The 22,603-nt window shown below is 53.7% G+C and overlaps 1 protein-coding gene and 1 long non-coding RNA gene across 2 annotated transcripts; one reads left to right on the forward strand and one right to left on the reverse strand.

Moving 5' to 3' along the window:
- The first annotated feature begins 1,823 nt into the window (after positions 1 to 1,823).
- On the forward strand, positions 1,824 to 14,261 carry LOC114885570. Its single transcript, XR_003791139.1, has 3 exons — positions 1,824 to 1,923; positions 10,273 to 10,501; positions 11,135 to 14,261. It is a non-coding gene; the product is annotated as an uncharacterized LOC114885570 (long non-coding RNA).
- A 213-nt stretch (positions 14,262 to 14,474) lies between these two features.
- TOB2 (transducer of ERBB2, 2) lies at positions 14,475 to 22,331 on the reverse strand. The gene is made up of 2 exons (XM_029205571.1): positions 21,943 to 22,331; positions 14,475 to 15,729 (listed from the first exon to the last, which is right to left on the reverse strand). The coding sequence occupies exon 2, from the start codon at positions 15,631 to 15,633 to the stop codon at positions 14,602 to 14,604; it is 1,032 nt and encodes a 343-aa protein (XP_029061404.1). The 5' UTR covers positions 15,634 to 15,729; positions 21,943 to 22,331; the 3' UTR covers positions 14,475 to 14,601.
- Between the last annotated feature and the right edge of the window lie 272 nt (positions 22,332 to 22,603).

Below are 22,603 nucleotides of genomic sequence, written 5' to 3' on the forward strand. Positions count from 1 at the left end.
CAAGCCCCCATGCACTCAGGACCAAGTCTGGCCTCCTCGCCTGGCCAAGGCTCGCCCTGCACATCCGGCTTCATCTCTCACCATGCTCCTGACACTCAGCCTCACCAAACTGCTCATAGATTCCTACAGAGGTTGCTATTTCAGGCCTCTGAGCACTTGAACAAGATGTTCCTGCTGCCTGGAATGCCCCCTCCTGTATCCTATCTTCCCCGGGGAATTCCTATTCATCCTTCACAATTCCGCTCTGAGCCTTCATTGCTCCATCGAATCACAGTTATGATTGTGATTGTAACTGCTGTATGTTTGCTGCCGGCCTCTCTTCCTGGACTGGCGGGGCAGCAACAGTATGGTACTCCGCTCTCCAAGCCCAGGGTCTAGCTAGCGCTTGGATGAAGGGATTAAACTGAGCCTTGTAAGGCGGGGCCAAGGCCCACTTTGCAGAACGGTGGGGGTCTGTCCCTTAGTTGGCGTTAAAGGGCTTTACTGGTGGGGGTGGGGTGTTGCTCAGCGTCCACAATTCATTCTCCAGCCAAGTCTCCCAGGCTACCCTCCCCAGAGGCCGTCAATGGCTCTGCCCTAACCTCTCCCCTGCGGGGTCTTTCCATCCTGCTCCATCAAATCAAAGCAGGGGCAGTCCCAATCTGCCACCCTCCTACTGTTTGCTTTCTCCCTCTCCCAAAAGCAACCACAGCACAGACCGCTCTCAAATCTTAGAAAGGCTCATAATTCTACTAGGGAGCCTGTTGCAAATGCAGAGTCCCAGGCATCATCCACGGGAGGCCCACTCAGAGGGACCTGGTGCGGAACCCTGGAATCAGCATTGTTAATCAGCCTCCCAGTGGCCCCGATGATCCTACTTTAGGAGCTTCCTGGGATGCAACACGGAGACCCAAGATAATGCCCTGACGAGGGGCAGGGAGGGAGAGCCACTGCCGTCAAGGTGGGACTCGGGGCTGGGGACGACCTCCGGTGGCAGTTGCCGGGCCTTAGGCACAGGGCTGTCTCAGTCTACCGGCCAAAGGTGGGCCCAGCGGCGAGCGGCACTTGTCGCACCAGGTGTGCCTGCAGGCCTCAGCGCCGGGCCTGCTGCTGCCTCCCTTCTGTGCTGGGGAGACAGACGCGGATATAAATAACAGCGAGGCCGGGCCGGATGAAGTAAGTGCGAGCAGGGAGGCAGGAACGGCCGCCAGGGAGCGGAGGAGGCAGAGGCGCTCTAGCGGGAACGGGGCGGCGCGCGGCTGACGCGGGCCGGGAGCTCCCTCGGGTCCCGGGTGACCTTCGGGCGGGGGGTGGGGGGGCGGCCTCCAGGCCTCAAGGCGGGTCCGCGGCGCTGCTGAGCTCCCAGGCAGGCCCGAGCCGGGGATGTGACAAGGCCTGGTTAGGGGCTCGGGAGGAGGCTGCGGGGCGCCGAGGTCGGGCACTGGGGAGCCAGCGAGTGGCTCTGAGCAGGAGACTCCCCGCGGTGAGCGGCCTCGGCCACTCGGCACGACCAGCCCGGGACTCGGCGAGTTCGCCGCGCCCGCTCTGGGCCTCGGTCTCTCCAGCTGTAGGCCCGCCGGGTTCCCCAGCACTCGCGGGCAGGAGCGGGGAAGGGAGCGCGGAGGGGGCTGCCCTAGTGTGGAGAAGACAGAACAGCCTGGCTCTTCCCGGGAGACGGCACGCCCAGCGCCTCCCTTTCCCTTACCCGGCGCCGGCGCTGACGCCCGCGCAGCCCCACCTCGCCCCGCCCCTCCCCGCCCCGCGCCCGTTACGTAACCCCTCCCTTCTTTCCCCCTCCCCCTCCCCCTCGTGCTCCGCTGTGGTGTGGGGCTGGGAAAGGAGAGGCCAGGGCCGCCTCCCTCGGCGGTGCCTTGCTTGGCCCGGCATCCTCCCCTTCTGCTTAGTGCCCGAGGGGAAACTGAGGCAGCTGTCCAGCAGGGCACAGTGAGTGGGGGTGCATGCGGGGATGGGGGTAACCGCCCTCGCTAGGGTCCTTGGGCCCCCAGGGGAGCCCAGACTGCGGTGAGAGCCCCAGCTCCGGCTGGGGCCACGACTTCCTCCTCTGAACAAAAGTTCCCTTCCTGGCCCTGACGTTGGGGGCTCTGGAGGTCCCCTGCTGAGGAGTCTTCCGCAGTTGCTTTTCCCATCCCACTGTGTGTGGGCCACCAGTATCTTGAATTCTAAAGTCAGGCAGTGAAGCCCAGTGGTGACTGGTACCTCCGCCTACCCTCTGGGTGACCTTGGGTAAACTGCCTCTCTGAATCTCACTGTCCCCACCTATAAAATGGTGCTGCTCACAGGCCCTCCTTCTAAGGTCTTAGGGAAGAACCCCACATTTCAGCACCTGCTGAGTACTTAGCAAGGTAACTGTGAACTGTCCTTATCCTCCACTCACCCCTCCCAGGGCCTGACAAAGTGCAGGACCTGGGCCTGGCCCTGGGCTGGTAGGCGGTGCCCCACTGGGCCAGTCAACTCCCAGTGCACCTTGGCTTTTGCCCGGGGAGCACGTGGTCCAGGTCTGCCCTGTGGCCCGGCCGGCAGCTGCAGCTGAGGCTGTTGCTGAAGGGCCCGCTGGTGCAGCACAGCAGGCCCTGCCCGGCTGTCCTCGCACAAGACCCCTGGGAGCACCTGGGGATCCCCTGCAGTGCCACCCATGGTCTCTCTCTGAGGTAGCCAACCCAACACGTTTTGAGCACCTTCTAAGAACAGGCTTTGGGATGAAGGAGGTATCTGCCCAGATCTCTGTGCTGCTCAGACACAATGGGAGCCTCAGTCTCTTCATCTGCAAAATGGGGACAATCACACCTCCCTTCCTCCCCTCTTGCTTGGCCTCTGCCAGGATGAGATGAAATGCCTCTAACCCTGCTCACCTTTATCGGGCCTGGAGTGTGAGTCCAGGGCTACATGTTAATTTTACCTTCAAACAGCAACTTGAGGTGAGAATTGGTGTCCTTTTACAGTTGGGGAAACCAAGAAGTGGAGTAACTCCTCCAGGTAGGGTGATCAAAAGTCTTGGTTTGCCCAGGGACAAACACACTTTCAATGGGAAAACTGGGAGTCACCAGGCCACACAGCTCGCTAGTGACAGTGTCTGAGTCCGAAGTGGCAGTCCGACTCCAGAGGCCATGTACAGCAACACCGGACTGTATTTCCCTCCATCAGTATTTTCTGAATGTACGAATGCATGTCTTCCTGCACCTGCCTCCAACCCTTGCTGACTACCGTGGCTCGTATATCAGGATCTAGGAGAGTCCTATGGGAAGCAACTGAGGTCTCTGGGTTCTGCTGCTGAGTTCCTAGCACCCCCTCGGCCCCTCCCTGGTTCATCTCTGCCACAAGGAACCCCCCAGGGTCCACCCATCAGGCCCTAACCCTTTTGCCCACAGGGGAGGCTGGGTTCCTACTGGGGGAGCCACTGCCCCCTGATATCAGCTGTGTCACTTTGGAGCTCAGTTCCCTCACCTATAAAATGAGGGTGATAAAGCTGCTTTCCAGTTGCTGCTGGAGATTCAAGACAATGTAGGTAAAGCTCCTGGCACCCTGGAGGCCCTCAATATATGAACATTGTTATTGCTGCTATAATGTGGTAATTATAGCAAACTATTCTATCAAGGGCTTCCTCTGTGAGGGTAACTATCCTAAATGCTTTCCAAGCATTGAAGCCCAAAGAAGTAGACACCATTTTTCAGGTGGAGTTCTGTGTCTCAGGGAGGCTGTGACCTGCCTAAGGCCACAACAGTGAGCAGCTGGACTGCCATTTGCAGGGTTCTGTACTCTTGGAGAACTCAGCTCAAGTTACGGCAGCTGCTGGTGATATGGGGCAACTAGGGCACAGGGTAGGGAGGGATTGCTGAGGTCCCCACAGGGCGCCAGGCCCCCTGCCTGCCTCCCGGACAAGCTGGTCCTCTGCTTGCCCAAGGTGGCAGGACAGGTTGTAAGAACCAGCCCTTTGCTCAGGCCAGGCTGCTCCCCCCGGCCGCCCCCCCGCCATTCGGCCGGCTCCCCGAACCCTCTGCCAGTCACTGTTCCCTGTCTGCCAGCCAAGCTCTGGAGCAGTCCAGGACATTGTGTCCAGAGAGAGGGCCAAGTGGGCCCCTCGCCCATGGCCGATGACCTCCTGCCCCGCCCCTCTGGGCCTCAGGCCAACCTGGCCTGTCCCTGGGCCTGGCACGCCTCAGCCCCTCCTGCCTCTCTGCATGCCCTGCTGAAGAGGGGTGCCCGCTGTTCCAAACCTTCCTCTCCCAGAAGGCAGCCCTGAGTCCTGAGGGACAGGCTCCCTGGGGTGCCTTTCAGAGGAAGGCAGCTGGGCTCTTGAGAAGCCTATTTTCCTGCTCCTGGCATTTTTGCTCTCCCTGTCCCCAAATCCAGCCAGAGCAGGTGAGAGGCCCCCCTGGGCAGAGAACCGGCTGCGGGGCCCCGTGCCGACGCCGAGACGTGAGAGGACACAGCCTTGTCTCCCCTGCCCCTGCCCTCCGTGGCTAAGGAAGCGGAGCTGCAGGGCAGTTTGTGCAAAGCCCCACGGCGGCTGAGAGTTAATTCACCATGGGAAACAGGAAGGGGGCCGCCCCAGGGAGTGAGGGGCACAGAGACGGGAGGAGCTGCACCTGCTCGGAGGCACCCTCCTCACCACTCCCTCTGCCCGTTCTCACCATGTGGCGCCCTTTTGTTTCCCTGAGGGTGTTTTTCTCATTTGTTTATGGGTTTACTATTTATCTTGCCCACTAGAACGTGAATTTGGTGAGGGCAGGGACTTTGTCTTGTCCAACAGCTTCATCGAGGAATAATTGATAAACTATAAGCTGCACGTACTTAAAGATTATAATTTGATAAGTTTTGACATACACCGTGAAACAATCAAGATAATGAATATATCCATCACCCCCCCAAATTCCCTTGTTCCCCACTTTAATCCTTCCCTCCAGTCCCTTCCATTCCTCCTCTCCTGTCCCCAAATAACCACTAATCTGTTTTCTCTTGCTACATGATTAGTTTACATTTTCTAGAATTTTCTATAAATGGATTGAAACAGTATGTGTGGGTTTTTTTGTTTTTTTGTTTTTGCTAGGGCTTTCACTCAGCATTAATATTTTGAGCTTCATTCATGTATCAGTAGTTCGTTTCTTTTTTTTTTTGGTCTTTATTTTATTTTTTATTTTTTTGTCCGTGCCACGTGGCATGCGGGATCTTAATGCCCTCACCAGGGATCCAACCCCAGGCCCCCTGCAGTGGAAGCACAGAGTCTTAACCACTGGACCGCCAGGGAAGTCCCAGTAGTTCATTTCTTTTTATTGCTAAGCAGTATTCCGTAGTGTGGGTGTACTAGAGTTTGTTCAGCCATTCTCCCCATGAACGACATTGGGTTGTTTACAGTTTAGGGCTAACACATAAAGCTGCTGTGAACATTTGTGTACGAGTCTTTGTATGGACAGTTATTTCCTTTTCTTACGGGTGAATAGGAATGGGATGGCTGGATCATATTGTAGGTAGATGTTTAACTTTTTAAAAAATTAAATATCTATTTTTAAATTTTATTTATTTATTTTTGGCTGCATCGGGTCTTAGTTGTGGCACGCAGGATCTTCGTTGAGGCATGTGGGATCTTTCGTTGTGGCGCTCGGGCTTCTCTCTAGTTGTGGCGTGCGGCTTTTCTCTTCTGTAGTTGTGGCATGCAGGCTCCAGGGCGTGTGGGCTCTGTAGTTTTGCGGCACGTGGGCTTTAGTTGAGGTGCGATCTCAGTAGTTGTGGCACTCGGGCTTAGTTGCCCTGTGGCGTGTGGGATCTTAGTTCCCTCACCAGGGATTGAACCTGTGTCCCCTGCATTGTAAGGCAGTTCTTTACCACTGCGCCACCAGGGAAGCCCCAGAAGTTTAACTTTTAAAGAAGCTTCTAAATTATTTGCAAAGTGGTTGTACCATTTTACATTCCCACCAGCAGTGTATAAAAGTTACTAATTCCTCCACATCTTCGGTAACACATGGTATGGCCTTTCTTTTTAATTTTAGCTATTTTTAAAATCATTTATTGGGCTTCCCTGCTGGCGCAGTGGTTGAGAGTCCGCCTGCCGATGCGGGGGACACGGGTTCGTGCCCCGGTCCGGGAGGATCCCACGTGCCGCGGAGCGGCTGGGCCCGTGGGCCATGGCCGCTGAGCCTGTGCGTCTGGATCCTGTGCTCCGCAACGGGAGAGGCCACAGCAGTGAGAGGCCCGCGTACCGCAAAAAAAAAAAAAAAAGTCATTATTTTTTCAAATGTTCAATTTGATTTAACTTTAAAAAAAATCTGTTTATTTATCTATTTGGCTGCGGCAGGTCTTAGTTGCGGCATATGAACTCTTAGTTGCGGCATGCAGGCAGGATGTAGTTCCCTGACCAGGAATTGAAACCAGGCCCCCTGCATTGGGAGCGCGGAGTCTTACCCACTGGACCACCAGGGAAGTCCCTTAATTTTAGCTATTTTAATAGTTGTGTTCATTGTGGCTTTAGTTTGCATTTTCCTAATGACTAATGATGTTGAACATCTTTTCGTGTGCTTATTTGCCATCGATATATCTTCTTTTGATATAGTCAAATCTTTTCCCAGTTTTGTGCTGGGTTGTTTGTTCTTTCTTTTTGGCTGTGTTGGGTCTTCGTTGCTGCACGCGGGTTTTCTCTAGTTGCGGTGAGCGGGGGCTACTCTTCGTTGCGGTGCGCGGGCTTCTCATTGTGGTGGCTTCTCTTGTTGCAGAGCACGGGCTCTAGGCGCATGGGCTTCAGTAGTTGTGGCACGTGGGCTCAGTAGTTGTGGCTCGCGGGCTCTAGAGTACAGGCTCAGTAGATGTGGTGCACGGGCTTAGTTGCTCTGCGGCATGTGGGATCTTCCCGGGCCAGGGCTCGAACCTATGTCCCTTGCATTGGCAGGCAGATTCTTAACCACTGCGCCACCAGGGACAGGCTGTTTGTTTTCTTATAATTGAGGATTTTTAAAAATTGAGATATAAGTGACTTTTTTTTAAAGATATATTTATTTATTTTATTTATTTTTGGTTGCATGGGGCTTAGTTGCAGCATGCGGGATCTCTTTTGAGGCGTGTGGGATCTTTCGTTGTGGTGCATGGGCTTCTCTCTAGTTGTGGTGTTTGAGTTTTCTCTTCTCTAGTTGTGGCATGCAGGCCCCAGGGCGCGTGAGCTCTGTCGTTGTGGTGCACAGGTTCCAGAGCATGTGGACTCTGTAGTTTGCCGCACACAGGCTCTCCAGTTGAGGCACGAGAGCTCAGTAGTTGTAGCACGTGGGCTTAGTTGCCCCAGGACATGTGGGACCTTAGTTCCCTGACCAGGGATTGAACCTACATTGTAAGGTAGATTCTTTACCACTGGACCGCAAGGGAAGTCCCGAGATATAACTGACTTTCAAAATTATATTAGTTTCAGGTGTACAGTGTAGTGATTTGATATTTGTTTATCCTGTAAAATGGTATAATTGAGTTTTGAAAGTTCTTCATAGATTCTCTATAAAAGCTCTTTTACAAAGACTGTATTTTGCCTACATTTTCTCCCAGTCTATAGCTTGTCTTTTTATTCTCTTAACAGTATCTAAGGGAATTTTGATGAAGTCCAATTTATCAGTCTTTTCTTTTATGGATCATTCTTTTGGAGTCGTATCTAAGAAATCTTTGCATAACTAAAGATCACAAATATTTTCTCTTGTTTTTTTTTCCTTCTGTTTTTTGGCTGTGCAGCATGCAGGACTTTAGTTCCCAGACCAAGGATCGAACCTGCACCCCTGAAGTGGGAGCGCTGCACCTTAACCACGGGAACACCAGGGAAGTCCCTCTTTTGTTTTCTGTTAAACATTTTATAGTTTTAGTTTTACATTTCTGCCCCCTGGATATCTCTGTGGCTCTGTGAAGGGGGTCATCTGCACTTGCTGTGCCCATGGCTTTACCCCCTCGCTCCTCCGCTCAGGAGTCTTGTTTCTTTTCCCATCTCCCTGCCCACCGCCTGGAGCCCCTCAATGTAGAGTCCAGGTGCCATCGTACCAGCCCAGCCTGAAGTACTTGGCATGTGTGCTGGGCCATAGCTCCTCCCCCATGAGCTTCTATCAACCCTCTGAAGAGCCTTCCGGGGCTGGATAGGAGCCTCCTGCGGCTCGCTGACCTTCCTTCTGCCGTGGATCTGATCAAGGTGTTGAAGCCATAATGACCTGGGTCTGTCTTCTACTCCACTTTTCTACCACTAGAAGTCCTCCAGCAGGCCCGTGCCCAGGGCCCAGGTCAGGACCTCGCACAGAGGAGGGGCTCTGGGGAGGTTTGCTGATTGAATGTGTGAGAGAACTCTATCTCTGCTCCTAGCCACAGATGCAGCAACCTGGGCATGAGAGACTTAACTCTCACATTGGAGGTTAGATCCCAGCTCGCCACCTGGGCTATGGGGCCCATGATGCGGCCTTGAGGACTTCTTCGACCTCATCTTTGCCTGTCTCTTGTTTACTGCTGGCCTTTTCATTCCCTGAGCACACCGTACTCTTTTCTACCTCGCCCTTGGGAGTGGCTGACCTCTCTTCTGCTCTCTCTGCCAATTCTCTTGTAATTCAGATCGTGGGTTGAAAGCCCCCTCCTTGGGAAGGTTCGCCTTCCCCCAACTGCCCAATCTCAAGGAGCCACTTGGTCACTAGCTACCATCATCAGTTTTGATTGTCTTAGTGGAACATCCTCACCATCTGACAAATTCTTCACTTATTTGTTTGTGGTTCCTAGAACATCACTTCAGGAAGATGCCTGGAACAGTGCCCAGCACTTATGGGGCCTCCATGTTGAATGGTAAACATTGAACGTTGAGTGATTTGCTGGAGTCAGTTAGGGCAGAGCCAGCCTCAGGACCCAGATGTCCAGGTGGCTGGACCAGGCCTCTTCTCCTGCTTGGCCTCACCAACCCTGCCACAGGTCAGCAGTATTCTGATCAGGTCCTCATGCCTGCGGGGGTCTCGGCTGGTAGACCTATGGTCCCACCCAGCGATCAGCCCATCACTCTTTTCTCCCCTCCCTGGGGAAGGTGCCACAGCACAGGGTCCTCCAGGGCCCTCACCAAGGCTCAGGAGCCAGTGGGGCAGGAAGAGGTACTGACCCAGGGACCAGCCCAAATGGCCTAGCTGCACAGGCGCCTAGCCTCACTGCCTCTCGTACAAATGGGACAGAGGTCAAGAGGGGAGAGAGATATTTGAGGTTACACAGAGTCGGCAGCTGTGAGAACCCACTTCTCTCGCTGGCAGTGAAATTCCCCAAATTAAAACCCAGAAAATCAGCAGGTTCCTGTCACCCAGGGGCTTGGACACTTCCTGGCTGGTCCCAGCCTGTCCTTAGGCCCTGCCCACTCAGGACTTGGCTGAAGTGGCCAGACCCAGGGAAAGGAGGAGGGAGGGCAAGAGTGTGCCCCTCCACCCCATGACTCACTTGGGGGAGGTGGCAGTGAGGGGACCAGACAGTGGCATCCCCTTGGCCCAAGGGCGGGCGCTGACTCAGGCAAGCAGTGACGAATGGAGCAGGGTTCTCCTGCCACCATGACTCACCCCTACCCACCCATCTGTTCTCCAGGAGAAACTATTTTGAGGGTGATTAGTATACGTCCCAGGATGCTACCTTGCTGGGGGACAAGCAGCTTCCCACTCTTGCAGAGGGCAGACTGGGGGCCAGCCTAGTGTCTGCTTTGAGAATGGAGTTTCCTTTTCCACCCCAGCCTGGTCCCGCTGTTGGCAGGGTTGGGTTTCGACCTGTTTGCTGATTCAAGGAAGCATCCTGGACTGGGCTGGCTGCTGGTGTTTGAGGATGAATGATTATGGCCCTGCTGATGAAATGGTACTTGTCATTTATTCTGGGCCAGCTACGGTGCTCAGCATTTTCCACTCACTGTTTCATTTAATCTTCACAAGTAGGTGTAATTATTATACCCATTTTAGAGGTGAGAGAACTGAGACGCCTGAGTAGGTGGAGTGGTTGCTTGAGGTCACCCAGCTCAGGAGCGGCAGGGCTGGGATTGGAATCCTTGTTTTCTCAGGGAGCAGAGTCTAGACTCTTCCCTGATGGGCGCCCTCCTGACATGTTCCCTGGGGAGGGGACTTGGTCTTGCTTTTCTCCTTCCTGGCTCTTCTTTGCCTCCTGATCCCTGGGCTCCCAGGCCCCCTGTGTACACCTCTCCTGTAACTACTGTCCCACCTGTGCTCCCCAGGCAGGCAGTGGGTGTTCATGGAGTGTTTGTGAATAAGTGAGCCTTTTTTGCAAGGAACTCTGAGTCTACCAGAATGTTCTTTCTCCCCTTACCCCCAGGTCTTCCGCTGCACCCCTTCAGAGCCAGCAGTTGGTGAATAAATGGAGGCAAGAACGTATGAATGAATCATTTCTGTGCCTGAGCCATGGAGAATTTGGAGGTTTGTTCAAACCCGGACTCTCTGTTCTTTCAGCTGGAGGGGCTGGCCAGGAAGGCGATCTCGGCACCTGAGTTGGGCCTCCCCCAGGCCTGTCAGCTCCCTGGCACGTGCACAGGGAGTGGGAATGGGTGAGTGGGTATGGGTGAGTGGGAGTGGGTATGGGCCCCTACTCTAGTAGAACCTGTGCTAGGTGTTTTATTTATATTAACATAAATAGGAATGAGTATGTGAGGGGACCTGGGGCCCACAGGCAATGGGCAACCTGTGCACAGGGACACTGAGACAGGCTGGGCTTCTCCCTGCCAGGGCAGAGGAAAGGGAGAGCTCTGCCAGGGCCTGGGCATCCTGGACTGGGGCCTCTCTCTCCTCGACAGGCTCTGTTGAAGGAAGCGGCCCATGGAGGGGCCAGACATCAAGGGCTCCTGGGACCTTGTGCAGATGTGGGATGTCTGGCCTGAGAGCTTCTAGGCCCAGTTCACACACTTGGGTGGGGAGGGATCGATGTTGGCCTGTTTGGGGGGTGAGGGGCCTGAGGAAACGCCGGTCCTTTTGATGCTCCAGAAGAGCTGCTTGCCCCCTGCCCCAGCCTGGATGGAGGTGGCATCCCCCAGGCCTGTCACCTTTCCCACACCCAGTGGCAGCCCTCCCCCCACACCCCAGTGGCACTCTTCCATAGCAGTTTCCACAGTTTTATACATGAAAAGGTCACACATGGGGCAAAATCTCAGCTTCCCCACTTACTAGTTTTATGAATTTTGCAGGTAATCTAACTTGGAGCCCATTTCTCAGTTGTACCATGGAGATAATACCTGTTATCACCAGGTTGTTGTGAGTGTAAAATAAGATTCAACAAATACCTAGCTGACGTTTTCAACCCTTGGGCCTTGTGAGGCTGATGTGCATCACTGCTGGGGAGCGGCACCAGGTACCAAGGAAGAGGGAGGAGACGCTGATTTCCTCCCTAGCCCCGGGCTCAGGCAGGCCACGTCAACCCTGAAACAGCTCCAGAATTGCCCAGCCAAGAGAAGGGTCGAGAATCTAAGCACCAGGTTTTTGGATGGAACCTGACCTAGGTAGGCTTTTCTCATCCTTGCCCACTCCTAAGGGTCTAGTGGTCTCTGATGGCCAAATACCAGAAGAGGTGTGTCCTGTTCTCACCACCTGTCAGCAGAGGGAGCGGGGCAGTTCCCAACCTCATGGAACCTGCTTCCGTGTGGAAAAGGCCCTGTGGGAATGGGCACCCTGAAGTGTCCTGGGCCGAGGGGAGAGGTGGTAAAAGGGGCCTGTGACACTGTGCCCACCCAGGGGTCAGGTGAGGATGACCAATCGTTTCGTGAAGTTCACAGGGGCTGGGTCACTCCAACTCTCCCTATCCCAAAAGGGGCCCCAGAAACAAAACAAGCAGGGAGAAGCAGAAGGTTATTATATATCATGCTTTTAATACAAACTTAAAAAAATCTGGAACAATATAAACTGTACAGATTTGATCAATCTTTTTGTTTTGTTTTTAAACTAAATCTCTAAACACACCAATGTTCCATTCCAAAATATTGCACAACATTCTGAATACAAAACACTTGATTGTATTCCTCCTTCACTAAAGAAAACAAATTCATTACCCTGCTCCCGCGAGCTCCTCTCCATGTTGCCTCAGTGCCCCCCTTCCCATCCCCAGGGGTCAAACTAGAGAATCTACAGCTCACTGCACTGAGAAAAAGACATCATTCTGGACAAAAAGTTTACTTCCTTTACAAGACGATCCACCTTTTGACTTGTTCCTGGGAAAGGGGGGTAGACAGAGAGAGGATGGGGAAAGGGGAGAAATAGGTTTTATTCTCCTCTTTTTTTATTTTAAAGTTTGTTTTTCCTGAAAAAATATCTTTCTCTCCTCTTAAGAAAAAATCTTGAAAAGAAAAAAATTACCTTTACGTTAGAAATATACATATATTATATATACCTCTTACATTTTACAAATGTAGCAAATTATTCAATACAAACGGACACCAAAAAATGTAAAAAATAAAAAAAAAAAGTTTTCCTATGAAACCAGGTAAATTAGTGCAGATTTTTGTTTTGTTTTCTTAAAAAAAAAATAAAGTTGAAGCAAAAATGCCTAGATTTGAGACAGACTGAAGTGGGCCCAAGAGCCCAGCACAGGAGTTATGCTCCTGATCACACATTTTTCTTCGTATTTCAAAAGACACTAAGGGGTTGGTCTCCCCCTCCCTGTATGTGGTGAGGAACAAGCCGCCCAGGGTGTGGTGGGTGCCTGTGTGCATGAGTGGGGGAAGAGGGGCTGGAAGGGGGCATAAGGCAGCATCCAACCTTTCCCAGAGAGCAGCCTGGGCCTGTCACCTGTGCGGGAGCTGAGGGCTCGGGGGAGGGCGGCCCAGACGGGGCTGGCCCCTGAGAAGTCTAGGGGGGACAGACGGTGCCGGGCCAAGGAGCCAGGGCACTGCCCCGCGCGGGGAGGTAGAGCTGGTGCCCACTGCAGGGAGAGGAGGCTGGCAGTGTCCGTCTGGGCCGGATCCACTGCCACAGCAGTTGCCAACTTGGGGTCACTGGGGAGGATAGGGTGGGGTGCCAAAGGCTTTGGTGATGGGGGCCCTGATGCTACGTGCCCACTTGCAAAAGCGTCATGGCGTGGAAGCTAGCCCACTAGGGTTGGGTCAAGGTAAATTCTCTCCAGCAGAGGTGGGGAGGGCTCTTCAAGAATCCAGACACAGCACCTGCCGTGGCCAAGCGCCTGTCCAGCCCAGCCTGCTCGAGATCAGCATTAGGCCCAGTGGGCCTGGGTTGGACAGTGAGGGGATGGCAAGAGGTACCAAGAGGTTCTCAAGCAGGCAAGGGAAGAAATGTATTAAAGCAACATCTACAGCCAAAAGACCAAAGTCTCAATTCAAGGCTTTGGACTGCCCACTACAGGCACTGACCCAAAACTCCCACCCCCCCCCAGGGCGCTCAGGTAAGCATTTCCCACCCTGGGCTAAGGTCATACAATAGGAGGGTCCGAGTCCAGGGACTTCTCTTAGGTATCAGAGGCTGGGCATTCCCTCAGCCCCTCACTGCTAACCTTTTTTTTTTTTTTTTTTTGGTCAAAAACAAACAAAAGTGCAGATCTCTCCGCAGTCTGGAAACCAGTTCCTTCTGCAGTGCTTTCCTCTGGGAAGCGTCAGGCTCAGCCAGTCTGGCGCCACCACGTGAAGCACCCCACAAAAGGACTGACAACCCACCCCCAATGCATTCCCCACCCTCACACATAAATAAACACTTGCTGCGACCCAGAATCACACCCAGAGGGGAAGTTTCACATGGCTCGGAATCCTTTAAAACAGGAGAGCAAATCACGCACGCATGCATGCACACGCACACCTACACTCACCCCACCTCCCTACCCAAGAACTCAGGCCCAGGAAAGAAGGGGCTACATGAGAGAGGCCACATGTGCCAATGGCTGGGTCTCCAGGGCCTCGGTGATGGTCTGGGCCAGGTGGGAATGGTGGCATGGGGCCACAGGACAGAGATGAAAGGGACACCAGAGTGCTAACCTCCCTGGAGTCACAGACTTCAGCTCTAGGGGGAGGGTGTCAAGTGGCCAGCTGGCAGCTCCCTAGGGCCCAGGCCTGAGAGGAAGCAGGGGCTGGAGTCAGACCTATCTGGGTGGCAGGGCCCGAGCAGGCCTGCTGAGGTTGGATGGCTGAGTGAGAGGACAGCTGGGTGATGAAGACAGTGACACGGGGCAGTCTCTCCCTGTTCTGAGGAGGGCCAGGCCCCAGCCACTGTCTTCCTTCCCTGTGAGCTGGGACACACCAACCCTAAACCAGGCATGCGAAGGAAGGAGGGAGAGAGAGAGGGAGGGAGGGAGGGAGGGAGGGAGCAGGGAGCAGCAATTCACATCTGGACCATTCTTAGCACAGGAAGCCACTAATTAAAGATGTTATATAGAAAACTACATGTAAAAAAGAAAAAAAGAAAAAAATATAAAACCCAAACCAACCGAATAAATCGGAGGCAGGCAGGAGAGCAGCAGGGGGCTGAGCTAAACACCGTTCAGTGCTTCAGGGGCCCCTCCCACTCCATGCCCGGGCTGGGTCATGTTTCTAGAAGTTAGAGTGAGAAGACTGGAAATCTTTTTGTGTATTTTTCTTTTCCTCCTTTTTTTGGCCTTTCCTTTCCTTTCTCTTTTCTGTGGTCTTGGGTGCTCCTGGCCCCGTGGGCAGGTGGGCAGTCAGTTGGCCAGCACGACGGGCTGAAACGGCTGGCTGGGATACTGCATGGTGTTCAGGTTGTAGCTGAGGCCTTCCACAAAGGGCGCCTTCTCCAAGAAGAGGCTGTTAGCGCCACCTCCAAACACCTGGGCCATGTCGAAGCTGCTGCTGTTGCAGGTGCCAGCCCCACCGCCCCCGAAGGGGGCCGGGGTGCCACTGCCCTGGCCATCGGCCCCATCACAGAAGAGGCTGGGAGAGCCACCGCCGTTGTACACGAATTCCTTGGCATTGGGTGAGAGCTGGGACTGAGGGGCTGGGTTGGTGGCGATGAAGTTCAGTGAATGCAGAGACAGAGAGAGGCTCTTCTGCTTCAGCAGGCTGTTGGTGGGAGAGCGGGCCATGCGGGGCTGCTGCTGGGGGATCTGCTGGCCACTTGCCCCGCCCCCCGCCCCCCCACCCGCTGCCCCGCCCCCCTTCTTCATCTTGGTGGAGCCAAACTTGGTGGCTGCGAAGGAGGCGGTGGTAAAAGTGATGGGCTGAGCGGAGCGGGGCATGAAGGTGGGGCTGGGCGACTGGCCAAAGGACGGTGACGGGGAGTTGGACAGGGAGCTGTCCTGGCTGCCGATGGGCACAAACACCTGGGCATCGGGATTGAAGCTGCTCTTGATCTCCTTGTCCAGCTCTGGGGCAACACAGCCCTCGCTGTCATCCAGGTAGAGCACTTTCACAGCCCCCTTCTCACCAATCTGGTAGGACACCTCGAAAGGGTCAATCCAGACACTCAGCTCCTCGGGCACGTTGGCCCGCACATCCTCCACCGCCAGCCCACTCCGCTTGGCGGCCAGCTCCACCACGGGGTCCACTATCTCCCCAATGTGGACACAGCGGAAGCCAGAGCCCTTCAGTGGCTTGTCAGGGTACCAGTGGCCTTCATATTTCTTTTTCAAGAGTCGTTCTAGCTCCTCACCGAACAGGTCTGCCCGGCGCCGGGGCAGCTTGTTGTACAGGTAGGAGATGATGAAGTTCAGGGCCACTTTGATCTCCAGCTGCATCGTCCTTTCCTAGGCAGAGAATCAGCACAGGCACGTGCACAAGCCAAGGACAGTGGTAGGAAATGTAAGGTGGGCAGCCTTGGGCTCCAGACAACGCTGAAAAATGAGAAAGAAAGGCTTCATGAGTAGATATGCAGAAAGCCAGTGGGCATCATACAGAAAAGCACCAACTTTGGATCACATAGCCTCAGGGTCCCATTTCTGCTCCACTAGTGACAAGTTTATATGTGTGACTGTGGGCAAGTCACTTTTTTCTGAGCCTTAGTTTCATCAGTAACATGATATTTTAGTTGGCACTTGATAAATATTTTTAAGTATTTCTAAAGAAATAGGGGTACTGTGGTTTCCAATATTTTGAGAATTCAGGTCACTTTATGAGTGACACCAAAAAAATCGAGCTCCTAAATCAGATGGAGAAGGGAAGGCTCTTGCTAACTTGTCTCTGCAATATCTCGGTGAAGTCCCACTCCCAAACTGTCACAGGCCAAGACAGGAGTTTAAAATCTTTAGTTTCAACCCCTTAAATGGAAAGGGATACAGGTCACTGAACAGGAAGCAGCACTGCCAACTTTTCACGGGAGGCCAGGACTCCAGTCGCATCCAATTTGTTATCCTGAGTTCCCTGGGTGTGCGTGTGCTCTGGCTCACTCTGGGTTTGCAGAGCTGATTCTTTTGCAGAACAGTGTAACCAAGGCGAGCATTTCCATCCAGACAGCCTCCAAGAATGGAGACTGGGGCATGATCCCCAGGAAAAAGTCAAGACCTATCACAATCAGAGGCATGGACCAACAAGGAAACTACTGACTAGGGGCTGCCCTAGGGAAGCAGAGGAAAGGAGAGGGAAGAGGGCCCTGTAGGCCAACAAAGCCTTAAGAGCAGTACTGGTGTGGCCTGAGGGAAATCTCTATAGTTTCTGGCTAGAGTGTAGGTGATGAGGTGGGCAGAGAGAAGAAATTTTCCATCACCCTACAGCCTCCAGCTGGGGACCCATCATCACTCAGTCTCCCAGGGACTGTCTGACCACCTGTCCTTGGCACCAGACCAGATTCATCACGTGTTTGGAGATCCCTGGAGAGGAGGCAGCCCAACATAAACACTCAGCTTGTTATTTTGGGATTCTCTCACAGCCAGATCCACAGAGGTCAAAAAGGTTTATTCCTGAGGTCTGGGCCAGCCTCATTTCTCAGGAAGATGATCTGTGAGGTCCTGAGAGCCAGTGATCCTAATTGCCTCACCTTCTCCAAAAGGGCAGATCCAGGTTCATGCCATGGGAGAACTGAACTGCAAAGGGCCATCTTTGAGGGCCGACAGAGCCAGAACATGTTCCTAACCAGACCTCTGGGTGAGAACGTGCTGCTGAGCTCAGCACAGAGACAAGACTGATCCGCTATCCGTCAAGGGCATCTTTTGTCCCTGGAGCTGGATTTTGATTAAAATCCCTTCTGGGTCCAGCACACAGTATCCAGGTGCTAATTCTAGGCTTGAGGATCTTGAGCTTTCGGAACACCTGACCCAACTGGCTACGGCCTGGGACCATGGCTCCCCAGGGCGTTTTAAGGACGGAACCCTCAGGCAAAGCTCTCCGGGGTGAGTTTCAGAGAAAACGCACTGGGTTAATGTGGAGTATCTGATGACGCTGGCCATGTCTAGCCCCTCCCTCACTTCACGTCTGAGTAGACAAAGGGTCACGTGGGGCATCAAAAGAAGTGCCACGAGCATGGCCTGTCCTGAGCCCTGCACAGGGAGGCTCAGGATTCAGGTGACTCTTTTCTCCCCATCTATCCCAGCCTCCAATACAGACAATCTCCATGTGTCTTCAGATGTCTATTCCTGGTCGCCAAAGATCAATTCCAGGGTCCTTCTAGGTTTAAAGAGAAGAAGAATGATAAAGATAAGGAGCTTTCTGTTTATGAGGATTGGATTCATCACCAGATGCAAAGATAGCTACCAGGACCATGGGCCTCCCCTCAAGAACAAAGGCCTGTAAGGGCCACAGTGGCCCACTAGAAGTGTCCAACACACATGAGACTAAAAAGTTGTAAAGAAAGTTGGCACTGGTTCCCAAGAATGGACCTGGAGTTAAAGACAGTGTCTTCAAAGTATTTTTGAAAAGTAAAACTTGAACATGACATATGACCCTTCTCCCAAGGAACCACATGGCCTCTTGGCATGCCACATAGTCCAAAGGGCTCCTGCACCCTGCTATGCCTTCTCAGACTCTGCTGCGTAACTGCCTTCTAAATCACCTCCCCTGAACAGTTCAGCCTCAAAATGGGAGCATTTTAAATGCAGGCCAAAGTCATTGGGAAATAAGCCTCCTACCCCAAAATACAATAGAATCACTGTCATCAGCCCTGCCCAGCTAACCATTTTCTGCAGCATTAGCAACTAAAGCTGCACGCCAGGGGCTTCCCTGGTGGCGCAGTGGTTGAGAATCCGCCTGCCAATGCACGGGATATGGGTTCGAGTCCTGGTCCGGGAAGATCCCACATGCTGCAGAGCAACTAAGCCCGTGCGCCACAACTATCGAGCCTGCGGCTCTAGAGCCCACGAGCCTCAAATACTGAGCCCACGTGCCACAACTACTGAAGCCCGTGAGCCTAGAGCCCGTGCTCCACAACGAGAGAAGCCACCGCAATGAGAAGCCCGGGCACTGCAACCAAGAGTAGCCCCCGCTCGCCGCAACTAGAGAAAGCCTGCGCACAGCAACGAAGACCCAACGCAGCCAAAATTAAATAAGAAATAAATAAATTTATTAAAAAAAAAGCGGCACACCAATTTATATCTCAGTGATGCTGCTGCACAAATCAGAAGTAGATAATGCTTCTTCAACTCGAGAACAGGCCAGGCCAGATGGCTGTGGGGTGGAACCTTACAAAAACGACGGACAACCAGAATGAGATTTTCTGCTGTAGCTAGCAGCTCAAGCTCTAATTTTGACTTCAAGAAGCTTACGGAACAGAGGATTAAAGCACTGGTGCTGTCTTTAACTAAAGATAGGAGTGACCACTCACATCAGTTTGTTCTTTTTTTTAAGGCTATTGGACAAATTCTAGAGCTTATATATTAAATATTCATACAATGTGGTAAAATTAGCTTAAAAATAACCACTCTTCAATAAAAGGAACAAGTAGATTCAAGTAGAGCCGCAGGAGAGGACTCAAAGACATTCTCAAAGACTTTTCAGGCACAAAAGGCCAGAAATGTGGCAAAAAGAAAAAAAAAGGCTAAGTGCTTAACAACAGCAAAATCTACCTTTTGTCAACATATTAAAAAGTTGCAAATATGAGAGTAAAATTCTGTCCCCTTTTATTTAGAATCTTATCCTCCTTCACTTGCTTTAATTCCAGCAACAAAGTTCATCCTGGATTCAGATCCCTGTGTTGAGTTTTAAAAGAGTAAGTGCTCAAGAGAATGTCAAAAAAGGGGGAAGAGGGCTTCCGTGATGGCGCAGTGGTCGAGAGTCCGCCTGCCGATGCAGGGGACGCGGGTTAGTGCCCCGGTCCGGGAAGATCCCACATAGTGCGGAGCGGCATGGGCCCGTGAGCCATAGCCGCTGAGCCTGCGCGTCCGGAGCCTGTGCTCCGCAACGGGAGAGGCCACCAACAGTGAGAGGCCCGCGTACGGGGGAGGGGAGAAAGAAGCTGAAAGGAGGCTGCAAGTCAACGATATGGTAAATGGAGACGCCAGAGAACTTCTGACAAAAACTCGAAGGACAGTTTTTAGGAAGAAAAAGTTGTTTTAAAGGGGGAAAGGAGGGATAGTGAGGGAACCCACTGGGCCCCCAAACCCTGAGCACCTGTAAAATATTCAGGCACCTCAAGCCTTAACATCCAAATCATAGGACAATCAAGCACTACCAGATTCAAATGAGTGTGGAAAGAGGACTCAGGGTCCTCAATTTTGACAAGGCCAGTAGGTGTCACAGACCGGGTGCTGGGCAGCGGGAGCCCGGCTCTGGCGGGACAGGGGGTGGCCCCACCACACTGGTCTCGGAGGCAGACGGGTGGGTGTGGTTGAAAGGCTACCAGGACTTGTGCCAACTGACTGCACCTCCCCCCCAAGTGTCCCACACCATCTCCCCAAAACATGGACTGTGCAAGCCCAAGTCTGACTACGAGACTCCTTCCGACTAAGAGGGCCCTTTTGGGAATTCCCTGGCAGTCCAGTGGTTAGGATTCCATGCTCTGACTGCCGACGTCCTGGGTTCCACCCCAGTCGGGAAGTAAGATCCTACAAAACCCCGCTGGGCGGCCAAAAAAAGAAAAAAAAAAAGGGGCCCTTTCTAGGCCTCTCCAGGTTCCTCTGAAGCCAGGAAGACTTGACTGAACCCCAACATACACGGGGAGGCCCGGGGCAAAGGTGCACTCTGCGCTCTGGGAATTGTAGTCTTCAGAAACCTCACGCTCAGGTTGGAGCAAACGACCTACTTTCTCTGCACACTACACTTCCCTGCGTACTTTGCGAAGACTCAGCCGGGGAACTACGCATGCCCAGTAAGGGGAGCTGGAGGAGGGTGGGAGAACCGAGGAAAACTTTCCGATGCACATGCGCGTTGTGGCAGACTGGCGCCCCCCCTCCCCCGCCCACCGCCTAATACATTTTATATAAATTCTACCCATAAGGCCTACTCCCCGTATTGTGTCGCCCACCATATCCATGTCTCGGTTTCCCGAAAAACTGAACTTTTCTTTCTTCCTCTCTCTTCACTGCCTCGCAAGACAGTTGAATTAACAGCTTCTAATGAGTTTTTTCTGGGTGAAGGCGGTAGGCCGGGATAGATAGGAGTCACATCCCTCCCCCTCCCCAAACCTCTGCCACTTAATCTGTATTCCTTGGGCTGGGTGGTTTCCCTTTGGAGTTGCTGTAGGGACGGCGGATTCAAAGAGAAAGAGCCTTTTCACTTAACGCCCAGCGAGCTCCGCTGTAGCACCTCACAACCAGGAATGGAACGGCAGGAATAAACCCAGTTCTCCCATCCTCTCGGCCAAAGAAATTCCCAGTTTTAAGCTGCGGGGAGGCGCCGGGCGGACAATCAGAAGGCCCGACGCCAGCAGGGCCCAAGCCTCACCCCTCTTCTAATCCAAGCCCGAGTAACCAGACCCGGCTAGGTAATGGGAAAGAGTTCCCGGGCAGGGAAGAAAAAACTGTACATCTGACAACATTTTCTAATACTTAAAAATTGTTTATGAGTCTCCTTCTACTGCAAGGCCTGCTCTATTGACCAGACTTACCAGATCCTCGGCAAAGCTCCCCTGCAGGGTGTTAAACCTCCCTAATCCTTCCTCCCACACAAGCTTCTCTGCCCCTCCGCTTAAGAGGGGGATGGGGGCAGGCACCCAAGAAAGCAATAGGGATGTTTTTCTGCGGTTAAATCAAAGATGAGGGACCCACTCCCAGGGTAGGGTGGGCAGGAAGAAGAAAAGAAAGGTTAGATACTGAGCAGACACCAGGGACCCCCCTCGGCTAGCCCACGAGTTGACGCCTACTGTGTGGGGTTCTGGTTCCTCTAGGGGGTGGGAAAGGGCTGCCAGCTGCCCCTCCTCTCTCTGTTCCCTCCTCCTCCCCCTCCCTTTCTGGTCAAGGGCACAGTCCATCCTCTGGACAGGAGCTTAGGAGTAAGGCTCTTCCTCCCAGGCACCTCACCAGGGTCAACCTGAATCCACTCACTGATACTGCTGTAAGGGTACTTTTTTCCGCCCAGTTTTCCCTTAAAACACTAACGTGGATAAAGAGCTAAAGCCAAATGGTAAATTCTGGCTCGGCGGCCAGAGGACAGTCACCACTGACCGGTCCAAAAGGGGGGTGTCCACCCTCCATCCCTCAGGCTCCACAGGGCCAAAAATAAGCCCTATTAATTATTACCACCCTCCTTCCCCGCACACGGGAAAAGCAGAAAAACAAGGCCTGGATCCCCTTCCTTCTTCTGATTTTATTTAATGGTGGTGGGAGTTATGTTTTCGCGGGGAACGAGAAAAATCTAGCGACTCTCTAGGATATGAAGAACGGAGGGAAAAGGGAGGAAATGCACCGCACCCAGGAGGTGGCCACACTTGGAACAGGGAAAGAAAGGGGCTCTGGGATACCCCAGGATGAGAGCAAACGTGAGGGAAAGAAGAGCACGGGGAAAAGGTGGGGTCCAGTGAGGAGGCGGAAGGGGAACGGAAAATGTTAGCCAGGTGTAAGGGGGGGGCGACAGCAACGTGGAGAGTCCACCAAAGCGGAGAGCGGGAGTGGGGCGGGGGTAGGGGAAGGCGTCGGGCCTGTTGGGTCTCGGGGGGGCCCCCCGCCCGCACGCCCCCCACTCACTCGGGTCTCCGCGGCGGCGGGGCGGTGTGCCGGCCGCGGGGCGGCTTCTTCCTCCAGGGTGGTCCTGGGCGCGGGGCGGAGGTTGCTCTCCCTTCCCGGGAGCCGATGTGTCCTTTTCTTCGTTGAGGATGGGGGAGCGAGTGAGGGCGGTATGGGCTATGATTTCAATAATAATTCTTTCAGCTTTTTGGAGGTCGGGCTCAGCGGCGGGGGACAGAGGGCGGGCGGGCCGGCCAGCGGCGACGGCGCGAGGATGGAGGACCGGAGGGTTGCTCGTGTCGCGGGGCGGAAGACGGTCCCGGCTGTGGCCGGCGGACGGTCTTGCCCTTCTGGCCCCGCGTCGCCCAAGCCACTCGGTTCTCCCCGCCGACGACCCGCTCCTTCCCGCGCCCCTGCCCGAAGTGAGCAAAGTCAATGAAAAGTTTCACCCTTAGCAACCCTGCGCACGGATCCGGCTTCCCCACCCCTGCGTGATGCGTCCCTCCGCCCTGCAGGGGCGGGGCCGAGTGCCGGGCCGGGACTACTTCCCAGCCGGCTGACGGGAACTCTGTAAAGGTTTCAGACCTATATCAACGCGGCTTAGCCCGAATAATCCGAGCTCCTGGTGCTTCGTCGGGGGACGCGTAACGTCGAGGGAAGGGCGAGGGGGAAACCTGGGCCC

The sequence above is a fragment of the Monodon monoceros genome, unplaced genomic scaffold (genome assembly GCF_005190385.1).
Source record: "Monodon monoceros isolate NGI ecotype Baffin Bay Population unplaced genomic scaffold, NGI_Narwhal_1 Super_Scaffold_6, whole genome shotgun sequence".
In the NCBI taxonomy this organism is placed as follows: Eukaryota; Metazoa; Chordata; class Mammalia; order Artiodactyla; family Monodontidae; genus Monodon; species Monodon monoceros.